Raw genomic sequence first — 19,257 nt, forward strand, 5'->3', positions numbered from 1 at the left:
TGACCGTAGCTGTGTGCATATTCCTTGTCCGACAGCCAATGATCAAAAGAAGTTGCCTCGAACCAGGCGCTTGCGGTAGACGTTGCCAAGCACCGTGCAGCATATTGCGTCGTCGCTCTTAGACAAGTGTTCTGGTGGTCGTATTTAATGGAAGATTTCTCGAGCGCATGTTGTGTTAATGCCCTGGCTGGCGGGAGCAGCTCAACATTCATTTGAAACCTGTCATTGTCAATCTCCAAGATTATGATACGGCCACCGTGGTCCGAGACAAGCTGCTTTCTATTTCACCCCAAGGGAGTGCGCACACGAAGAACAATACATGACCCCGCATGAATCCTTTGAGGAAAGTAACGATACAAGGTCCCTCGTCCCGAAGCCCCTCCTCCCTATAGTTGCGCTAAGCATCCAAACAACACTCTCTGGTTCATAACTCAGTGTCAGGGTTTTGGTTGTCGCAGTAGACCATAGATGGCCTGTTCCTGACGGACAGTCACTATAGGAACACGCGGCTGCACGGCCCCCAACTCTGCCAGCGCGATTTCAAGCGAGGCCCGCGAGCCCTCGCAGGGTTGCCTCGCATCGCACGTGAGCGTGCAAAGACAAACAAAGCTGTGGAGCAAACTCTACGGAGAGCAGAGCGCGGTGGCTGCAGGAACGAGCAGCTGCGCAGCGTGTCACGCCGCTCTCGGCCATACAGAAACCGAGGGCGACGCACCTACACGAGCAAGAAGCAGCTGCGGACGCACCACATGCGCCAAGTCTAGCAGTGCCCCGTCGCTTCCCATGCAAACGGTGATCACTCTTAGCACCTGCACGTCTGTGTCGCAGCTAGGCGCGGGAAGGCGCCTTCAAAACATGCAGTTTAAAAAACCGACTGCAACCGCGAGCGCGCTGTTGGGAAGAGTGCAATGTGCTTTCCACATCATTTCTAGAATGGATCGAGCCCGATAAGACTTTCAAGCAGACCGAGGCATTCGCCGTTATGGCCAACTGTTGTATAGTTCACAAGCCACACTGCCGGCGCCGAAACAAGCGAATGCATTCGCAACGAAAACAGATTCCACGAACCCCTGCGGCTTATCGAACGTCAACCACTTCCGATTCTCCTATGTCCCTTCGTAACGCTTCCTTTTTCCTTGCTCCATATTTTTTTATTCAGCGCCGTCGATCGGCATGTAATGGAATACAAGAAAAAAAGCACAAAAATAAAAAAAAAGTTCTAGAAGAGCGCCAGAGGGAAAGAAAGAAAAGAAAGAAAGCAGACGCCACTTGTAAGTATACCGCCGGAACAGAATTGAAATTTCGGCCGTACCTTTTGAGGTCGAAACATTAGAAGCAGTTGTTTTCTCTTCTGCAATTTTTTTGTTTTGTTTTCAATTTTCGGAGATATACAGGGGCGCTCGTTTTAACTTCTCTCAAATTTTAAGTCCGCATGTAAACGCGAATAACAGAAATCTTGCAACGATGCAATGATAAACCAGATCAAGCCTTCTATCAACTAATTCTGCAGTAAAAAAAAAAAAAAAAACTTGCTTGTTCTTGGATCCATCTTAATAGAGTTCTTGAGGCTATGGTGTTGGGCTGCTGAGCACGAGCATGGGGGCGAAATGCGAAAACACCCGTGGTACTTAGATTTAGGTGCACATTAAAGAACCCCAGGTGGTCCAAATTTCCGGAGCCCTCCACTACGGTGTGCCTCATAATCAGAAAGTGGTTTTGGCACGTAAAACCCCATAATTTAATAGAGTTCTTGAAATACAGCTTCGTTGAACCGCCTTTTGCAGCATGAAGAGGCCGCAGAATTCCCGAAGCTTTTCGTTCGTAAGTACCCTTTTTCGAGCTAATTCACCTTCTTGCTGCCTCTCACTTCAACGCGAACTAAGCGGCACGAAGCTATCAGCACGCGGCGCACTCTGTCCCCATCGCAGATCGCTTTCAAGATAAAACACGCGCGGCCGCGCGCAATACGCAACCGACGCCGGAGTACGGTTGATCGTGGTTGACGATGTTTCGACGCGAATGGATAAGGCGCTAAAGAGCCATAGCGGCTTATAATGATCGGAACCTGGCGCCGCCACCTGCAGCAGTTTGCTTGCGTCATTAATTGACCTTGCGCCGCAGTCCGCAGCAGTTCATGTCGTTTATACCGGTCGGATCAAATTTCATAACATTGATAATGACAACAATACCTTGATTTGGGCCAGTTGGTCCATCTTGACAGCTTTCATAAAAAGTGCTAAAGACGAAGAAGAATACGAAGGAACATATACGACAGGAAGCGCCAGTCCTGTCGTATGCGTTCCTTCGTCGTCATCTTTAGCGCTTTTCTTATTAAAACTGTCATGATAACGACACCAGGCTGCGTGGAGATGAGCAAGTGGCACAAAACTTATGCATACTTAGACAACTACCGGAGGAGTAACTGCGTGGTTTTTTTTCTACTTCGCTTTTTTTTTTCCTTTCCTGCACAAAGCTGCTCTCACGGACGACACGAAACTGTGGCTAAATCTTCGTTCTTGCAATTGAACGCGCCATGGGCTCCGCTTCATAGCTCTTTCGAATCTGCGTCGCTTTCGAGAGTGTGCTGAGCATAAATCGAAACTCCGAGGCTTAAGCCTCTTTAATGACCGGGCCGCTGCATATTTCACGCGGCCAATGCGTGCTGCGGTTCCAGGGAGCGGTGCGAACGCCGCGTGATCGCTCACCGTCACGAGGAAACGTTGGCGCGCGGCATCACTCATCAAGTTGGGGAAGGACAGTTTAAGGGGGGGGGGGGCAAGGAAGGGAAACCACTTGTCACGCACGCGTGCATAGAGCGCTCCCCCCTCCCCCCCCCCCCGCCTTTTCTCTCTCCCGCATTCCCTCATTACATTTTCTGTACGTTCCCTTTCACATCTCGTTGATTCTTTTTCTGTCCAGCGTTCTACGATGGCGATGCGGTACTCCGCAGCAGAAGCGGCGGCGATTTGAGCCCACTTTCATGTTCGCCCCAATCCCGCTGTTATGGCGCGGCCAGGGCCCAAGCGTGCACCGCTGCAACGAGGCGCGCCATGAGAGCTATGTGCGCAAGCCCACTGCTGTAGAGAGCGCACCCTCCCTCTCCACCTCATCGCGCTCTGATAAACTCCTAGCGGCGCAGCTTGGGATGCGTGGAATTTGCGCGGCTCGTAGACCTCGTCAAAGGGCTTTCAAGGAGCCGCATCGCTTTAGCGCGCCGCATCGCTTTAGCGCGCACGCCGCGCCAGTTGGTGCGCAGGGATGCGGTGTACGAGTGAGAGGGGCGCCGTTACGTACAACAGATGCATGACTCAGCGTGCCTCGTACCATTTGCAGTACCAAAGAGAGAGAGAAGAAAATACAAATACAGGAGACGACAAGAGGAGCTGTTTCTTGCGATTTGAGAGTTACTTTTTTTTTTCTCACCGTGTTCGTTTTCTCTCTCTCTCTCTTTTTTTTCTGAGGGTCATAGGTTGCCAGAGCGAGCCCGCAGAAGTATTTTGGGTCAAACTTTTTTTTGGTTTTTTAACAGCAACATTCGGCTCTTAGCCGACCATAGGCACACTGCAATTCACGTCTAAACATCGAATACGTTTGCCAGTGTGTCCCCTGATCTTCCGTTACACGAGTCATTTAGAAAAGTTAACCACGCGCCTCTCACCCTCCATTCGCGAGATTCCGGTGTAAGAGCTTGCAGAGGAATTTTAGCGTAACAGCTTTTTATGAATATTGGCCCAGCGCCAGTATTCACAAAATCCTCTTACGCTGGACTTGTTCGTGCGAGCGAATTCTAGCGAATACTGATGCTGGAATATGAGCTATATTAGCGAAGGAAGCCGGCCAGTGGCAAAAAGCGCTTACGAATGAGAACCTTTGTGAATTCGGCCGCTGGTGCAAACGCTTTTTAGAAGAAAATGTATATAAAGGATTCCAAATATAAATAAATAAATAAATAAATAAATAAATAAATACAAAGCTCTGTCGTGTGGCATTTCGAACAATGCAAGCTTTTACAATTTTGCTTCTCATAGGTTTATATTTATTCCTTTGTAGAGAGAGAGAGAAAGAAGAGAGAGAGAAATATAAACAGCTTTTCAACGAAATGCAGAGAATTCTGCCGGCTTGTATATAGGCACCTACATGTTACTGGTGCATAGGCAAGCGGATCGTAGAGGAATTACACCAGCTATAGATGCAAAGCTTGGGTGTCGCAGATCATAAATAAAAGGGGTAGCGTTTAGCAATGTTTATTAAATGAGGGAGATGTGGCCAAGGTAACAACGACAAGGTATATTTACAGCAGCAATAACTGAAAGAGGAATCTCGCATATTCGTGCAAGTTGTTGCTAGACACGTGTCCTAGGAATATTTTTGCGTTGACGCTGTCCAAGAAAAATCAGAGAAATAGTGGCCTACGGCGCTTTCGATAGTGTATGCAGGCTTCGTGACCGGTATTTTTGCGGCCCATTGATCAGGGCTCACCCGCTCAGAGACGCCCCTACACTGCGCGTCGTGGCAGCAGTCGCATGGGGCACACGAAAGCCGATAAATAGGCGGGCGTACCCTTAGTAGGTCGCTCTTTCTCTGGCCACCGGATGTGTATTCACTGCTCAGCAGACAGGGCCACGAAAGACGACGCCGTCCGAAACCCGTCTTATTCCGCCATCTGAAGCGATCAAGCGAGCTCGCCTGCTTGCGCCGTCTCTCGTGTGTGGCACTTGAGCGGTGCTAGAAGACCTATCAAGGCCCGTGCAGAAGAGCTACACGCACGAAGGGTGATTTCTGTGTGTTCAGTATACAAAGGCGTGGGTGCAGTAAGGATATTTTCTTCTCACTTTGCAGGGGCCGTATTCACAAAAAAGCTCTTACGCTGAAATTGTTCGTAAGAGAAAATTTCAGCCAATCCTGATGCTGAACATAACGTAAGCGAACGCGCCGCACAATGGCAAGGACGAGCGAAAAGTTTTATGAATTCGGCGCTTGGTTAGCAAGACAGTCGCAAGAACTGATTTAGGTTATTTGAGAGAAACTTCGTGTCCCTGCACCTTTCTTGCAACCTTTATAAATGTGTATAGTCACTAGGCTTTTGTATTCACAAAACTTTTCTAGCGTCAGAACGCCTCCTCATTGGCCAGCGTTATGACTCCCGCCAGTCGTGATAGGGAGCAGCCCTTGATAACAAGACAATATCGGCACGGTGATGGCCGATCGCTGAAAGGATATATATATATATATATATATATATATATTGTGATGTAGTTATATTATTAGCGAAGGTGTCCGGGCCAATGGCAAACAGCGCTTACGAACGACAGGGTTCGTGAATTCGGCCATATAATTTTTGTGAATGCGGACCATAAACATGATTTCGGAGGCTTTGCGGAGAGTCTATTTAGACACGCAGCAACGCGATCACGCCGGTATCACAGCGCCGACCACCAGGTGTTCCGTCTCAAGCGAACTTGGCCAGACATATCGCTGCCCGCTGTCTTCGGAGCGCGTCAAGACAGTAAAGGATGACCCGTCCCTAAGCCCGACAGCTATCGCACATGCACAGAGCGCCGCCCGGCGAGGCGCGCTTGGCACCTGCGCTGCTCGCAATCTGCACTGCAGGAAGGGAAGCCCTGTTTAGAAAGCCCGGCGGGAACAGCCTTTGGCACTCAGACAACATGCAGGGAGCACCCTCTCCCCGAGCAAGGCATCTACTCTTTTCTTAGCGCTTGGGGTTATTCCCGGGCGTTTTAGCGCATCAGGGTGCGACATTCGACGTCCCCCTGTACTCGAACGAGGGTACGGGAAACGCTCACGTAACACCAACACAACAAGTAATCGATGAAACAAACAAAAAAAAAGAACAAGGACCCACGTCTGCGACAAAATAAGGAACGCTTTGTCTTGCGAGCGTATATATGCTGTGCACCCGCGAGACTAAGCGGTCCTTTTTATCATATTTCGGTGAAATCTGACTTGTCGTTTCTGGACCGCGCATTATTCGGTCATGCAACGCTTTAAGCTGCTGTCATCCCCTAATTGGTTAAAACCGCAGCGTTTTGAAGAGGGCAGAGGAAGACAAGTTCTTCCCAAATTGCTGAGCAAACGATAGCGGCCCTGGACTAGCAGCTGTCATGCAGCACACAATAAGACGTAGGCACGAGAATCAGTCCTTTGTTCCGTTCCTGAGTTTCTCGGTTTGCTCGCTTGATAGACCCTCGGGACTTCGTCGACTTTCAGTGAAGCCTTCGAATTGGTCAAGCTTTCTTCCTAAGAAAATAAGATTAACCTTTGCCTAGCATGCTGATCAAATGAAGCCCTTCCATTTCTGCGCCTTGCATTCCTGCCCTTCTATTTCTCCTCTGTATTTCTCAATTTCGAAGTGCCTTTTCTCACATTCTTTCCTTTTTTACTCTGCTTTACACGCTTCCAAACATACCTACTTTGTAGTGTTCCGCCCTAAAAGACCTTAGCGCAAGTGTGAGAAGTTCATTTTTGGCGAGCCCTATTACTGTTGCCGTGACACGGACCTTGTGGTCAGGCTTGTTCCCACGTTTCCGCAACGAGCGAAAATTGCATTCGCATCCCGCTGGCGTTTTTTGATACACGTAGCGCCTATACCGACACGAGGAAGATCCCGTGGCGCGCTTCTATAGTCAGCGTTGGTTCTATTTAACCACAAATCAACTCGTATAGTACAAGCGCCACCCAATCCTTCCCCCCAAAAGGAACTTTTGTGAGAACCACTGACAGCCAAAGTAGGAAAGCAGTCCTTTACCGACCGTGACAAGTGCGTGAGTAGAGGTGATTTAGATGAACAGACTCTATTACTTCGTCCTTCTGTGTTTAACTCACCGGAGTGGCTTCAGAGTGCGTTCTTTAGTACGAGGTCGCGGGATCGAATCTCGGCCACGGCGGCCCGCTTCCGTGCGCTCAGCTTTAGGTGCACAATAACAACCAAATGGGTAAAAATCTTGAGCCTCCACTGATATCGTCCCTCACAGCCGAGCGTGCAGCTTTGCATGAGACGTGAAACGAAACATATTATTAAGATTGTTATCAATTTCTCACTGCTATCTACTTCTTTAGGTCTGCGTTCTGCACAGCACGTGTTGCTCTATAGTTTGCAAACACGCACGCCACAGTTTTGCGCCGTTCTTATTCGACTCGCATGCGACGTGCTAGAGTACCGCTCCGTCCGCAGCCGTGCCGCCAAGGAGAGAGCAGAAAAAAAGTAACGAGAATAGTGGACTGTATGCGTCACCGTGCGCTGCGGAGCAAGTGGTCGAAGCAATCCAATAGGAGGTGCTCAGCACGCGAGCAAACCGACACGAGGCCAGTGCAAGGCTAGCGTGCCGCTCGCAGAGGAGTTTAATAGCCAAGAAGACGGGAGTCACAGTTATTATATAGCGCACCCGCCTCGGAAGGGCCGATAAAGCGAGGCCAACGAGGTTATCGCTGCAGAGGGGCGCCACGCTCAGCCGCGCCCGAAGGATGTCAGCCGGACAGATCGCATGCAGCCGCATGCACGGTGGGGCATGTGCTGAACTATTCAAGCGCTCGCAGGGCGGCGGTCCCGTCCATAAAATCCTGTATGTCTAGAAACGCTATAAACTCCTGGTCGAGGTAATCTGCGTCAGATGAGGTTCACGTCACTCGCTTTGCTGTCAGCGGCTCCTGCAGAGACTGAGATGTGCATGCGCCTGGGGGAAGCACAGTGGCCAGACTCGTGACGCCTCGTGACTGTACTAGGGCAGCCAAGTCGTTATTTCCGCGCTTCAATGTCGACCAGCAGTGCTCCTCTGAGGACGCCGTTAGAACAAGTGTGATCTCTCTGTCAACACCACGTGAAATGCTGGCGACAGCGAGACAAAGAATTTGCGTTTCGCGCATTCTTTTCTGCGCCTGCATAGACCGGCCACGCATAGACTTAAAGTGGTTGTTGTATCAATGTGCGGACAACGCCGCACGTCTACGTTCCCGTTTACGTATATTCCTGTTTACGTATATTCCCCGCCGATTAGTTTCACCCATCCTAAATTTTTACGGCCCAGAGTGAAGAATCGCTGCTTTCCGCTGAAGACCACGTTGCGCTGCGCTCGGATGGCAGCTTCCCGCGAGCCCTATTCCGCAGAGAAGAGCCTCCCTCCGAGAAGGACGATTTATACGGCGTAACGGCCGTTTCCAACAGTGGTATATATATATATATATATATATATATATATATATATATATATATATATATATATATATATATATATATATATATATCCCTCATGAAGGGCGCCGATTTACCGTCGCAGCTCCCCTCTTGTTTGCGATGTTTTCTTCCGGTTCTTCCCGAAAAACGTCGGTTGTTGCAGTCGATTAACCTTCCAAAGCCTATACGCATCTGTTTGCCGCACAGTACTCTTCCCGTTTTTTAAGCGCAGAAAAGCCGTTAATAACGCTATACCGTCACTGTGCCATTATACTTATTTTTTACTACTTTCTATTTTTATTTGTCGTTCCTTTTAAACAAAATTCACTCACCAGGAGAAAATAATACTAAAACAATGAGACAGAAAAAAAATGACTTTTGCTTTCGGAAAACTAGCGTTTCGTCCATTAATTTGATCAATTTATATACTGAACGGGTCCAATGAAAAGGAGGCTGCAAAAGCCTGATTTTATTTCCTTTTGCCTTTGGCCGCTAGGCGTGGAAAATTGAGTTAAAAGCAAACGGCGGGCGCTGATTCGCTCCGTTGGCCTGCTTCGCTTTTCAGCCGGGTCCCATCTCTTCACGTGTCGAAGGCCATGGCTGCAGAAACCGGAGACAGTCGGGACGTGCTCCCGACTAAGTTGGCAGCGCTTGGCGCGAGGATCCGGCCGACGACGTGAGCGGAATCGGCCGGCACGAGCCCGCATCGCAGCCGAGACGTGTTGCACGCAGGCATCGCGCGGGAAAGCCGAGAACCTCGCGGAATCAAGACGGTCGAGGGGGAAAGAAAAAAAGCGCACGGCGCCGCACCGTCAGCGAAAGCGCACGCAAGCAGGGCCCCCCGTGGCACCTCGCGGCGCTCTGCGCACCTGGATTGCCGCAGCGGCTGTCACGCATGATGAACGCTCGCCGGCGTACGGCACGTAATTCGCGGGAAGCGTTGCCAGGCTCGCCCCCTTCTTTCCGCACCAATGCTGTACCGGTGTCCGGAAGAGTGCAACACCTTGCCCGCATTTACACGTTTCGACCGCAAACACTCGATTTGCTAACATCGCGCACATGCGCCGCGACATACAGGCATACACGGTCGCATCGCGGTGTGGACGCGAATAAATTATAAGCGTACATTTTTCTTTTTCGAGCATGATTACCACTGATGAATGAATGAGTGAATGTCAGAAAGGGGCGGGGGGGATTCTAATAAGGTCATAGAGTAGCAACAGCAAATAAAACTAAAACGCAGTCGACAAAATGGGAAGAAGAATTGGTTAAGAAAAAAAAATAATACACACAAAATAGGAAGTGTTTCCGTGGACTGCGGTATTTATTTAGTTATTATTTGTTTGTTTATTTACTTATATATGTTTTTCTTTTTTGTGGCTCTATAGCGCATCACGGAGGTGACCTTTTCTCTCTCCAACGTGACCGTTCAAGACAGAACGTCGACGTATATTACCTCCGCGGCTTTTCGCAAACGTGCATTTTAATAAAGCCGCAACTGGCTACCGGGAAATCTTTTATCCTCTTCCTGAACGGAACCTAGCTTCAGAGGAGAAAGGCTATAAGTGCCGAGTGGGACGTAAACAGGATAGGTTTTTCCCCAGCCATGCACTTCCCGAGTAAAGCGGCAGCGCGGCATATAGCTATACACGACAGCGGCGACGCAGACTGCTCGAGGCCAGGAAACTGGTTGTTTCGCCGCTGCTTTGTTATTATAGGAGTCTCTCTTGTACCGGTCATAATCGTGCGCTCGGAGGGATAGCAAACAACCAGGAGGCGGATGGAAGGGAGAGCGGCGTGCCATCAGACGTGCACGTGGCAGCAACCAGACTGGCCGCCGATCAGGTGTCCGCACGGGCGTCTTTGTACCAACGCAGTGTTCTATTAATGCGCCGCAGGTATGTAGGTCGAATCGTTTGCAGTTAACGTTGTGAAACTATTCGACCAGCAGGAGAGCACAAAATCTGTTGACGTCCACGAAGATACCATGTGGTCCATGAATCACATTTGAGGGCTTTATTGACGTGCACTGCATCCAGTTTTAACCTTGTTTTTTTGAAGTACAAAAATTTTTAAAAAAAGAAAGGCGCCTATGGCAGGTAGCACAATTATAACCCTTGAACTAAATTACTCGATGAGGCAGACGCTACTCCCACGAGTTGCCAAATGCGGAATTGGCTAATTAAGAAAATTTCAATAGATATGTTTTTTTACTCATTAATTGACATCACCTATTGCAATCTACGAATTATAGCTGGTGAGTTTTCAATCTACACTGACTTGGAACGATTTCTGAGGATGCCACCGCTTGCGAGGTATGCGCCGTCATGCTTGCGGTAAAAATGCGCTGTTGTAGCACTTATATATAAAAAAATCGCTGTTTCATGCATTGAAGCACAAACGTAACTGGAGCGCCAATGTATTTTATCGAATAATGTGACAATTAATATCTCGAAACTGGTATATAGTGCTGAGAGTATAAGTCCGAAGTGCATACGCCTTGCGAACTCACCAGCTACAATTCGTAAATTGCAATTATGTTAATTATTCAATTAAGGAATTCAACTTTTTCTAGGAGTAATGCCCGCCTCATCGAGTAATTTAGCGCACGTGTTAGAATTGTGCTATCCGCCACGGGCATTATTTTTTAAAATTGGTGCAGAAAAAAAAAAGAAAGAAAGGGGGCACTTGGTGTCCCCTTTCTTAACGTTTTTCTTTCTTTCTGTTCAGGCTTGCTACGATAGCCACCGACGATGATCTTGTAAGACGCTATAAAGACGCGTATTCGCACGACGGAGATCGCGGCAAAATGTTCCGAGTGACAGCCGCCTGCGGATAGAGAGCAACACTTGACATTTACCAAAGGATTAACGACGGCATGGTGATACGCGAAGCACATAACATGAGAGTAAAGAAACTGACGTGGGCATGTTTATTTCTTATTTATTATTACTTTATCGTTGCTATGCCAATTGTAGTCACCACGCGCTTACAAAGGCAGGATAAACTTTGCGACCCGCTTCGGTAGTACAGATTCTCGAGGCTTCAATTCGGGACCCGAAGACCTAAAGTGAACGCTACAGTCGACGTGAAATCGGCTTCTGTTTTGGTGATCCTGACGAAGTGCGGTCGACATGCGAAAGGTAATTTTTCAATCGTCCGACGAGGGTCGATACATCGATGCCTGTGTTAGCGCAGATATGCCTGGCTCGGGTGGAGACGTGCTCGAACAAGTGTGAATTTTTTGAAAGCCTGAACTGCCTTTCTGCTACATTGCTACTAGCGCTGCAAGCTTACTCTACTTTAGGCAACGTCTGAATCTTCAAATTACACAATATACAGAGGTCTTACATACTTTTTCACTCATTCTTGTGGTTAAAGGGGTATCTGGAGTAGTAATGAGAATAATTATTCACAGAAACGTCATAATTCGTAGTGTTTTAAGCACTTACTACGCTGACGGTATGAACTATACACTGTAAGGGCGGACGTCTACTCTCATTCGATTAAAATAAGTATAGCTCGGAACTCGGCTGCTGCGTTCCCTCTCCGATGGAATTGAAAAACTGCGGATGGAGTCTTGAGCGAAAGGAAAACACCCTTAAGGGCACTCTACTCGATCCGCAGCGCACCACTACGTCTTCTGTCGTAATTTGTACATTCGCAGCGGGAAACGACCGCGCACTATATTTCATTCCGCAACACGTGCAGCCGTATGTTCTCTCGCCAGCACGGTTCCATGCTTTGATTGTTGATTGCGTTGATTCAGGAATGCTTGCGCACAATCCTGGATCCTCCTCTCCTCCTCCCCGTTTTTCTTTTTTGTCAATCCCGCACTCGCACGTTCCCCCCATTCGAGCCGAACCAAACCAAGGACGCGGCGACCTGTTCGCTTTTGGTTTTCGTGTCTCCATCGACAGCGGTGCGCCCGCGGCGACTGTCCGCGCCGCATGACGCGCTTCAAGAGCCGCAGGCCGGGCACGCACTGCGGTAAAACTGGGGGAGGAAGAAAAAAAAATTGGAGTTGCCAATATGCGGAGCCTTTGCCCTCCAGGACCAATTGCGGCTGAGTGACACCTGCAAATATAGGAGAGCTTTAATGGCTCCGAATCCGCGTATCTGACCTGGTCTAGCGCTGGGAGAAGGGTGGGTTCGGAGAAGAGGAAGGGAGTGGAGCAGCCGGAACAGGCTGCTGGCACCACCGTCACCGAGGTCGATGCAAATACCAGCGACGCCGGGTGACGAACTCTCGGCGAAGTGGTGCTCTCAGGACAGCGGCGGCCGCACCGCGTCGGCTCGGTGTGGCTGGCGTGGCCGCGCAGCGGCTCGTATGTAAAGCGCCCACATGTGTTTGATTGCTTCTTTTTGTGTCTTCCGCCCGAACGCGCGCGCACACTCCCAAAAAAGAAAAAAAAAAAGCTATTCGGAGAGAGAAGAAACCTCCCCTTCCACCGAGAGAAAAATGGAGGACACCTGCGTCGGTAAACACGCGCCCCCTGCTTTATCAGTGAATGCAACTGTCGAGATAAGTAATACGGCTAGAAATATTGTCTTCCACGAACTGATCCCAGTACGGCGATTGAACGAAGCGTTCAAGGAGATCTCGTTCCGGTTTCTGCTGCTGCCGCATAATGGTATTATTGAGCATGTAGAGATGCGTTGACTGCCGTGAGCGTAGCGGAGGGTCCTCGATGACCGCTACGGAAAAAAGGAACGGCATCTCGCGTGCGACAGTAGGTCGCTTGAATCAGTTTCGCAGCCACTTGATTCCCAGCTAGATGCTATAAAAACTGAGGAGGTTGTTGTGATGCTTGCTGCCCAGCGAGAGCGTGAGCGACACACTGTATATTGTGAAGCTGTTAATATCGGCACACGCATGCAGGCAGCTCCCACGAAAAAAGAACGAATAGAGTTGCTTTTCGAATTATCTGCAGTTAAAAGAAAGGATATGCCGTCGGTAGAATATCCGCGTCTCACGAGAGTCGACGGAAGTTCCCGTTGCCGCTACCGGAGCACTGGCCTTCGAAAGCGGCTGCCGAAGGCGTGCATCCGGAACAGCAGCTCGACGCCAATCGAAAGCTGCACCGAAAGCAACTGCATTGCTTTTCCGCGACTGGGTAGGGAATTCTGCATCAATAACTGGGGAAACGCACCAAGAAAATGTTTGCGCTCGTCAGCTTCTCCGAAAGGAAGATGTAAATACCAGGGCCCTTTTCCCCCAAGGACCTCTTATGCCAGAATTGTTCGTAAGAGCCAGTTCTAGCCAATTCCAATGCTGGATATATTATTAGCGGACATTATTAGCCAATAGCCAAGAGTGTTTACGAACAAAAAGCTTTGTGAATTCGATCCCAGGGCCTGTATTCACACACACACACACACACACACACACACACACACACACACACACACACACACACACACACACACACACACACACACACACACACACACACACACACACACACACACACACACACACACACACACACACACACACACATATAAATAAATTCTTCCGCTAGAATTGTTTGTAGGAGGAAATGCTGCCAATCATGATATTCGGCACATTGTTAGCGACGGCTGCCAGCTTGTAGCAAATGTTACTTACGAACAAAAAGCTCGGCGAATTCTGCCTCAGGAGACAAATTCACTGCGCCATTCGTTTGTATGTGTTCTTTGCCACTGGTTGGCCACTTTCGCTAATAATATGTCCAACACCACGATTGGCAGCATTTGCTCTTACACACAATTCTAGTGTAGGATTGTATGAAAATTTGTGACAGTGCAGGTTCCACTGCGACTGACTGTGAATGACTGGCTATTATTTTTCTTTTCTCTCCTTATCTGTTCTTCCCTTTCCCCCTCCCCAAGTGTAGGGTAGCCAACGTGGCAGCTCCTTGGTTAACTTCCCTGCCTTTCCCTCTTCGTTTCTCTCTCTCTCTCTCTCAAGCGTAAAATATTTTTGTGAATACAGGCCTAGGGGCCGTTAGGTTAGGATTCTTTTCGTTCGATTCTAGTCACTTCTTATCACCATAGAAGCGAGTGGAAGATACTGACGATCATAAAGGCACCGTGTACTATACCAGCCAATGATGAAAGGCAAAAAGAATGTAAAATTAAAGGAATCGCTACATAATTCGGCCTCATGGCACGCATTCATAAAGAAATGTTCTTATGCTACATTTTCTTGTAAGGGCAGGCGCCAGCTCCTCGTGATCTCGGTTTAAGCGAAGGTGGCTATGGCAAATGGGAAGGAACACTTATACGAACGAAAAGTTTTGTGAATGCGTCCGAATTGAGAAAGCTAACCGTTTCTGAAAGATGTTGGTCATTTTCCAGTCGCCTTCATAATAATAATTTCGCTGTCGCTATTGGCTAGTATTTTTTTTTCCCGCACGGATCTATATCGAAAGAACATTCTTCGTGAATACGGGGCCTGGGACCGAATTCGCAAAGCTTTTCGTACGTAAATGTTCTTTGCCATTCGCTGGCTGCCTTCGCTAATACTGTTATGTCCAGCGTCAGGAGTGACTGGAATTTTCTCTAACGAATAAAGAGCTTTTTGTGAGTCCGGACTCAGTACGAACCAATCATAGTCGTTTTGACCATTCTCAAATTAATCGCCAATTCTTTTAATTCTCAAGTAAGCAGAGATATAACAAAAACAAGAGAGGACGGATGTGGTTTCTCGTCGACGCCCTTACGGGCTGTTTATTTTAGGCTACCTTTAACGTATATTGAAAAGAGACAAAACAGCTAATAACTGCCCTTCCAGACTTCGCGCAAAATGAGCCGAAGTGAGGACTACCCTTTTTGTTCAATATGACATATATTGGCTGCACTGCCTGGCCATAATGTTAGCGGAGGAAATAGCATTAGCAATGAAGGAAAAATGATTGGCCCACTGTGCACCCTCCGTTTCTTTTTCTTCTTCCACAACTAAGTATATTGCACCTGATAGAACTACTATCGAACACCTGAATACAGATTTTTTTTTTTTTACATGTGCCGCATACACAATGGTACATTTAAACGCGAGCGCCTTGCGGGTACTGTCGGTGAGGCACTTCAGGCTTGGCCATTCATAGAGAAATTATCGGCCTGAGAGGCCACGATCATCATTTTTAGAGTTCCCCGGAGTTCTCAGTCACGATATCAAGAAGTTCTTCGGCAGCATTTGCGTGCCTTCTGTCGTAAATGGCCCGATTCTGATTGATCACCTTCGGGGACCGATAAGGGCAGCCTGAGGGCGTCCAGGCTTGCCTCTGCTGCAATTGTATATCCTAGAAGCGGCCGTGTTATCTGACCTGCCACCGAATGACCTTGTTTGCACACGGCACTAACACACGACGACGAGCGCGGAGAACTACGGTCCCCAAGGAGAAGAGCGTGCAGTGCAAAGACTCGAGAAAGGCGCGGTGCTATTCCATAATGTATAGGGCGGCTCGCTTACTCTAGATGAAAAAAAAAAAAACCCAAAAGAAAACAAAAACAAAACGTACTCATCCAGGAGTAACTACTAAACGAAAAAGAGAAGAATGGAAGGAATAAGAAATAGCGCTCAACCCGTTCTGAAGCTGTGCGGCAGCAGAATCGCAAAATGTTGGAGCTAGGGGTGAAATGGTGCAAGAGAACAGCGGAGCTGTTCGGTGCCACATGCGATAACAGGTGAAGAGTAATGCAATGCAAAAAGTATAACCATGGCGAGAAGCACACGCCGACAGATTACAGCGAGGAGTTAGCTGCACTAAAATTAGAAAAGTAGTTTACAGAGACGAGGAGTATCGTGGAATGTTCCATTTGTTAAGTCGCCTGCGAAGCAAGTTAGATGCAACTCAGCACTCGCTCCTAGGTAAGCTCCACGTAATACGCAGGCGGCGTCAGAGCACACCAGAACACGCGTCGCTCATGAGACATGCTGAAAGTCACAACACACATTTTCTCGTTGTCTTTTGAAATTAAGAGACACATTATAATAAAACGTGTGAAGCAGCTTAACTTTGTCCGATTGTCTCCATCGAGAGACGATCTATAAATTGTCAAAATTTCCTTCAAACGCGAAAATCGGTTATGACAGTCCACGCGCAGCGAAATACTCTTATCACGTTATAGGGACTTCAGCGCGACTGCCACTGAGGGAAATCGCGCGATTTATAGATGCTCTATTAATAACCCCAGCGGAGCGTAAATATGCGCGACGACGGCGATGACAGCAAAAGCAATGATGAAAGGAGGAGAGAGCGGCAAGGGGGTGTGTACATACAAGCACGTGAGCGTGGCCCGGCCGTTCGAAAGCCGCTGCCGAGTCAGTAGCGGGCCTATCGAACGCGCCGGGCCATCGACATCCGGAGCGCAACCGCACGGGCCAGAGGCGCGAGTTAGCAAAGTTGGCCCGTGCGCGGCGCCAGAAAGTTGCACGCGCGCGAGTTCGCGGAGACCCACCGTCGGCGTCCGAGTATCCCCAGGCGGGCTGTTCCTGCTGCGACATGGGAGCTTGCTAAGGCACGGGGTGGTTGCAGGGGGGCCGCGTGTAACTGATCCGGGGGCGCGGGGCCACTTGCGTCGTTGGCAGCTGCGGCGGCGGTGCTCCTCTCGTGCAGTGCGGCGCCGATCGTTGTTGTCAAAGCTGCTGCTGCGACCTGCTGCGCGCGCGATGAAGTGCCGACGCTGTGGAAGCAGCAACTCGCCGGCTGAGCCAACAACTTTGAGCTTTCATACTTTTCCAGCCTCCTGGGCACCTCCTCCTCTCTCTCACTCTCTGCTGTTCCGATTCGCTTCCCTATTACATCTATTCGGATGTGCGTACTACGCGCGCGCGAGGAGGAGAGCGGACTCTCGGCCGCTGATGCGCGCCGCTGCCGCCTCGCAGTGATGCGGAGGAGGCGCACGGCGCGTGCGCGGCCGCTCTCGCCTCCCCGCCGGGCATGCGCGCTGCGCGGCCGTCCTCCGCCAAGGGCAGCGAGCATCCCGCCGCTGCTGCTGCGGTCCGCGGAGCCATGCGGCACGCAGCAGCACCTTCCGCGCGGAAGCTTCTTCGCGCCCCCGGTCAGCGAACCGAGGCCCGATTCATATCGGCGCTGCGAGTGGAAACCCAGCCCTACAGCGACCAGACCAAACAAGGGACCCCGCGAGAAGCGCTAACGCAGCGCTTGCTATTTGATCTAGCGAGTATTTGTAACGTCTGCATAACAATCGACGGAGAAAAAAAAATTAACAAACATCGAGGGAAGATGAGCGGTGGAAGCGACACGCACTGACGTCGAAGGCTGCGCTTTCAGCTCAGCGCTGGTCGTTAGTAGCCGCGTATTGAGTAGATAGGGAGCTCTGTTGACGCGTGCGAATCATGTAGGGAATATTTTGCATTTTGTTTCATGGATATGGACGCCGCCGGTGTGACATTATACTTGCTATAGGGAGTATCCAGCCGTATTTGCGACGCCGATGTAAGCCAGTTTTTATCAGCTCGCCGAATTAACGACCAGAATCAGTTACTCGTGCTAGTAACAACACAAAATGTTTACAAAGATAACAAAGCGCCTCACCTCGTTTCTAACATGACACCTCCGCTTCCAACGCTCAAAAATCAGTTCAAATGCGCCGCCTGCACGCCATTTTTTTCAATGTAGTTCCTTCTTTTTTTTTTTTGAGAATTTTCAATCTGAAATGCAAAGCCAATTTTAGAGCCCAGACTATCGTACAAACTCACCTAGGCCGCTATTTTGTAGCGATGCCTTATGCCTTATTCTATGCTATTCTTATCATCCACCACACACGGCCACCTGATCCCGTTGATAATGTGGGCAGACCGTCGCTCTGACCACTGACCAAGCGCGAAAAGCCTGAAAAAGCATAGAATCGGAAAAAGCATTGTTACAAAATAGCGGCCCTGGCCAGTCATTTGTATAAAAAGAATAAGCCACCGACGAAGAGCAGCAACATTTCGCGAGGCAGTGGTTGTGGTGCCCATTACGGTGCACGAGACAACAGTAAACTTCCATCACACTAAAAAAAAAAAAAAAAAAAAAAGAAGAAGAAAAAGGAATAGGCAACGCCAGTGGCAGGAAATTAAAAAAGAGAAAAGTAGGAAAAAAGTTATAAGCCAGAATACCGCGATTCTTCAAAGAGCTTTTCCCGCACGTCGTTGCGAGTGCTTTCACAGCGCGTAAAAATGCGCTCGCTATCGCCCTCGCTGCTTCTAACATTTTTCTGTTCACGTGTTCACGGTGAGTAGAGTGCATTTATACTTTCCAAGAGAAAGTAGCAAGCGCTCTCTCTAGGAATCCGGTTGAATAAAGCCACGTAACTTTCGCTCCCTGAATACAAAAGATGCGATGATTGGCGTGGTTCGCTGTACGTTGTACGAAAATTAAGAGAATTGACGGATATACTTTGAAGTTCTCCACTAGTGCCGAAACTTTATTTTTATTTAGTAAGAAAAAGTGTAATTTTGTGTGTGCCACTTTAGGATGACTTTTTTTTTTATGACGTGATTCCTAATGAGAGGTCGACGCCCTTAGGTGGAACCGGCAACTCGTCGTCGCATGACAAACGAAATCACGAAATGTTCCGAAAAACACTTAGGTACAGTAAGAGAGCATGAATACATATCATGAACACTGTAACGCACAAGGGCGTTAATTATGACTGGTTGGTTGAGCATCGACATACTAAACAGTGCAGGCAGCAGGACTACGCGAACACACACACACACACACAAACACACACACGCACACGCACGCATGCACACACACACACGCACACACACACACACACATGCGCGCGCACACACACGCGCAAACACACACACGCACACACGCACACACACACGCACATGCACGCACACACACACGCACGCACGCACACGCACGCACACGCACACACACACACACGCACAGACACACACACACGCACGCACACGCACACACACACACACACACACACACGCACACACGCGCACGCACACACACACACGCGCACAGACACACACACGCGCGCGCGCTAGAGCTTGAAGTTATCAGACACCAAATGAAGCAAGAGCTACGGCCGGCAAGCAGCTATCACTAACT

At 49.1% G+C, this 19,257-nt stretch overlaps 1 protein-coding gene across 2 annotated transcripts in view; it reads right to left on the bottom strand.

Annotated features, from left to right (window-relative positions):
* The window catches only part of LOC142560777 (carbonic anhydrase 1-like), a 123,803-nt gene extending 106,758 nt beyond the window's left edge, over positions 1–17,045 (bottom strand). The window contains exon 1 of one of the 2 annotated variants that reach the window (XM_075673117.1): positions 16,634–17,045. Coding sequence is in view for 1 of the 2 variants with exons in the window: in XM_075673136.1 (XP_075529251.1) it covers positions 16,634–16,679 (46 nt within the window). In the remaining variant the exon portion in view is untranslated. The remainder of the gene's footprint in view (positions 1–16,633) is intronic. The other variant, XM_075673136.1, reaches the window with a different exon arrangement.
* Positions 17,046–19,257: the final 2,212 nt, after the last annotated feature.

The sequence above is a fragment of the Dermacentor variabilis genome, chromosome 1 (genome assembly GCF_050947875.1).
Source record: "Dermacentor variabilis isolate Ectoservices chromosome 1, ASM5094787v1, whole genome shotgun sequence".
Lineage (NCBI taxonomy): Eukaryota > Metazoa > Arthropoda > Arachnida > Ixodida > Ixodidae > Dermacentor > Dermacentor variabilis.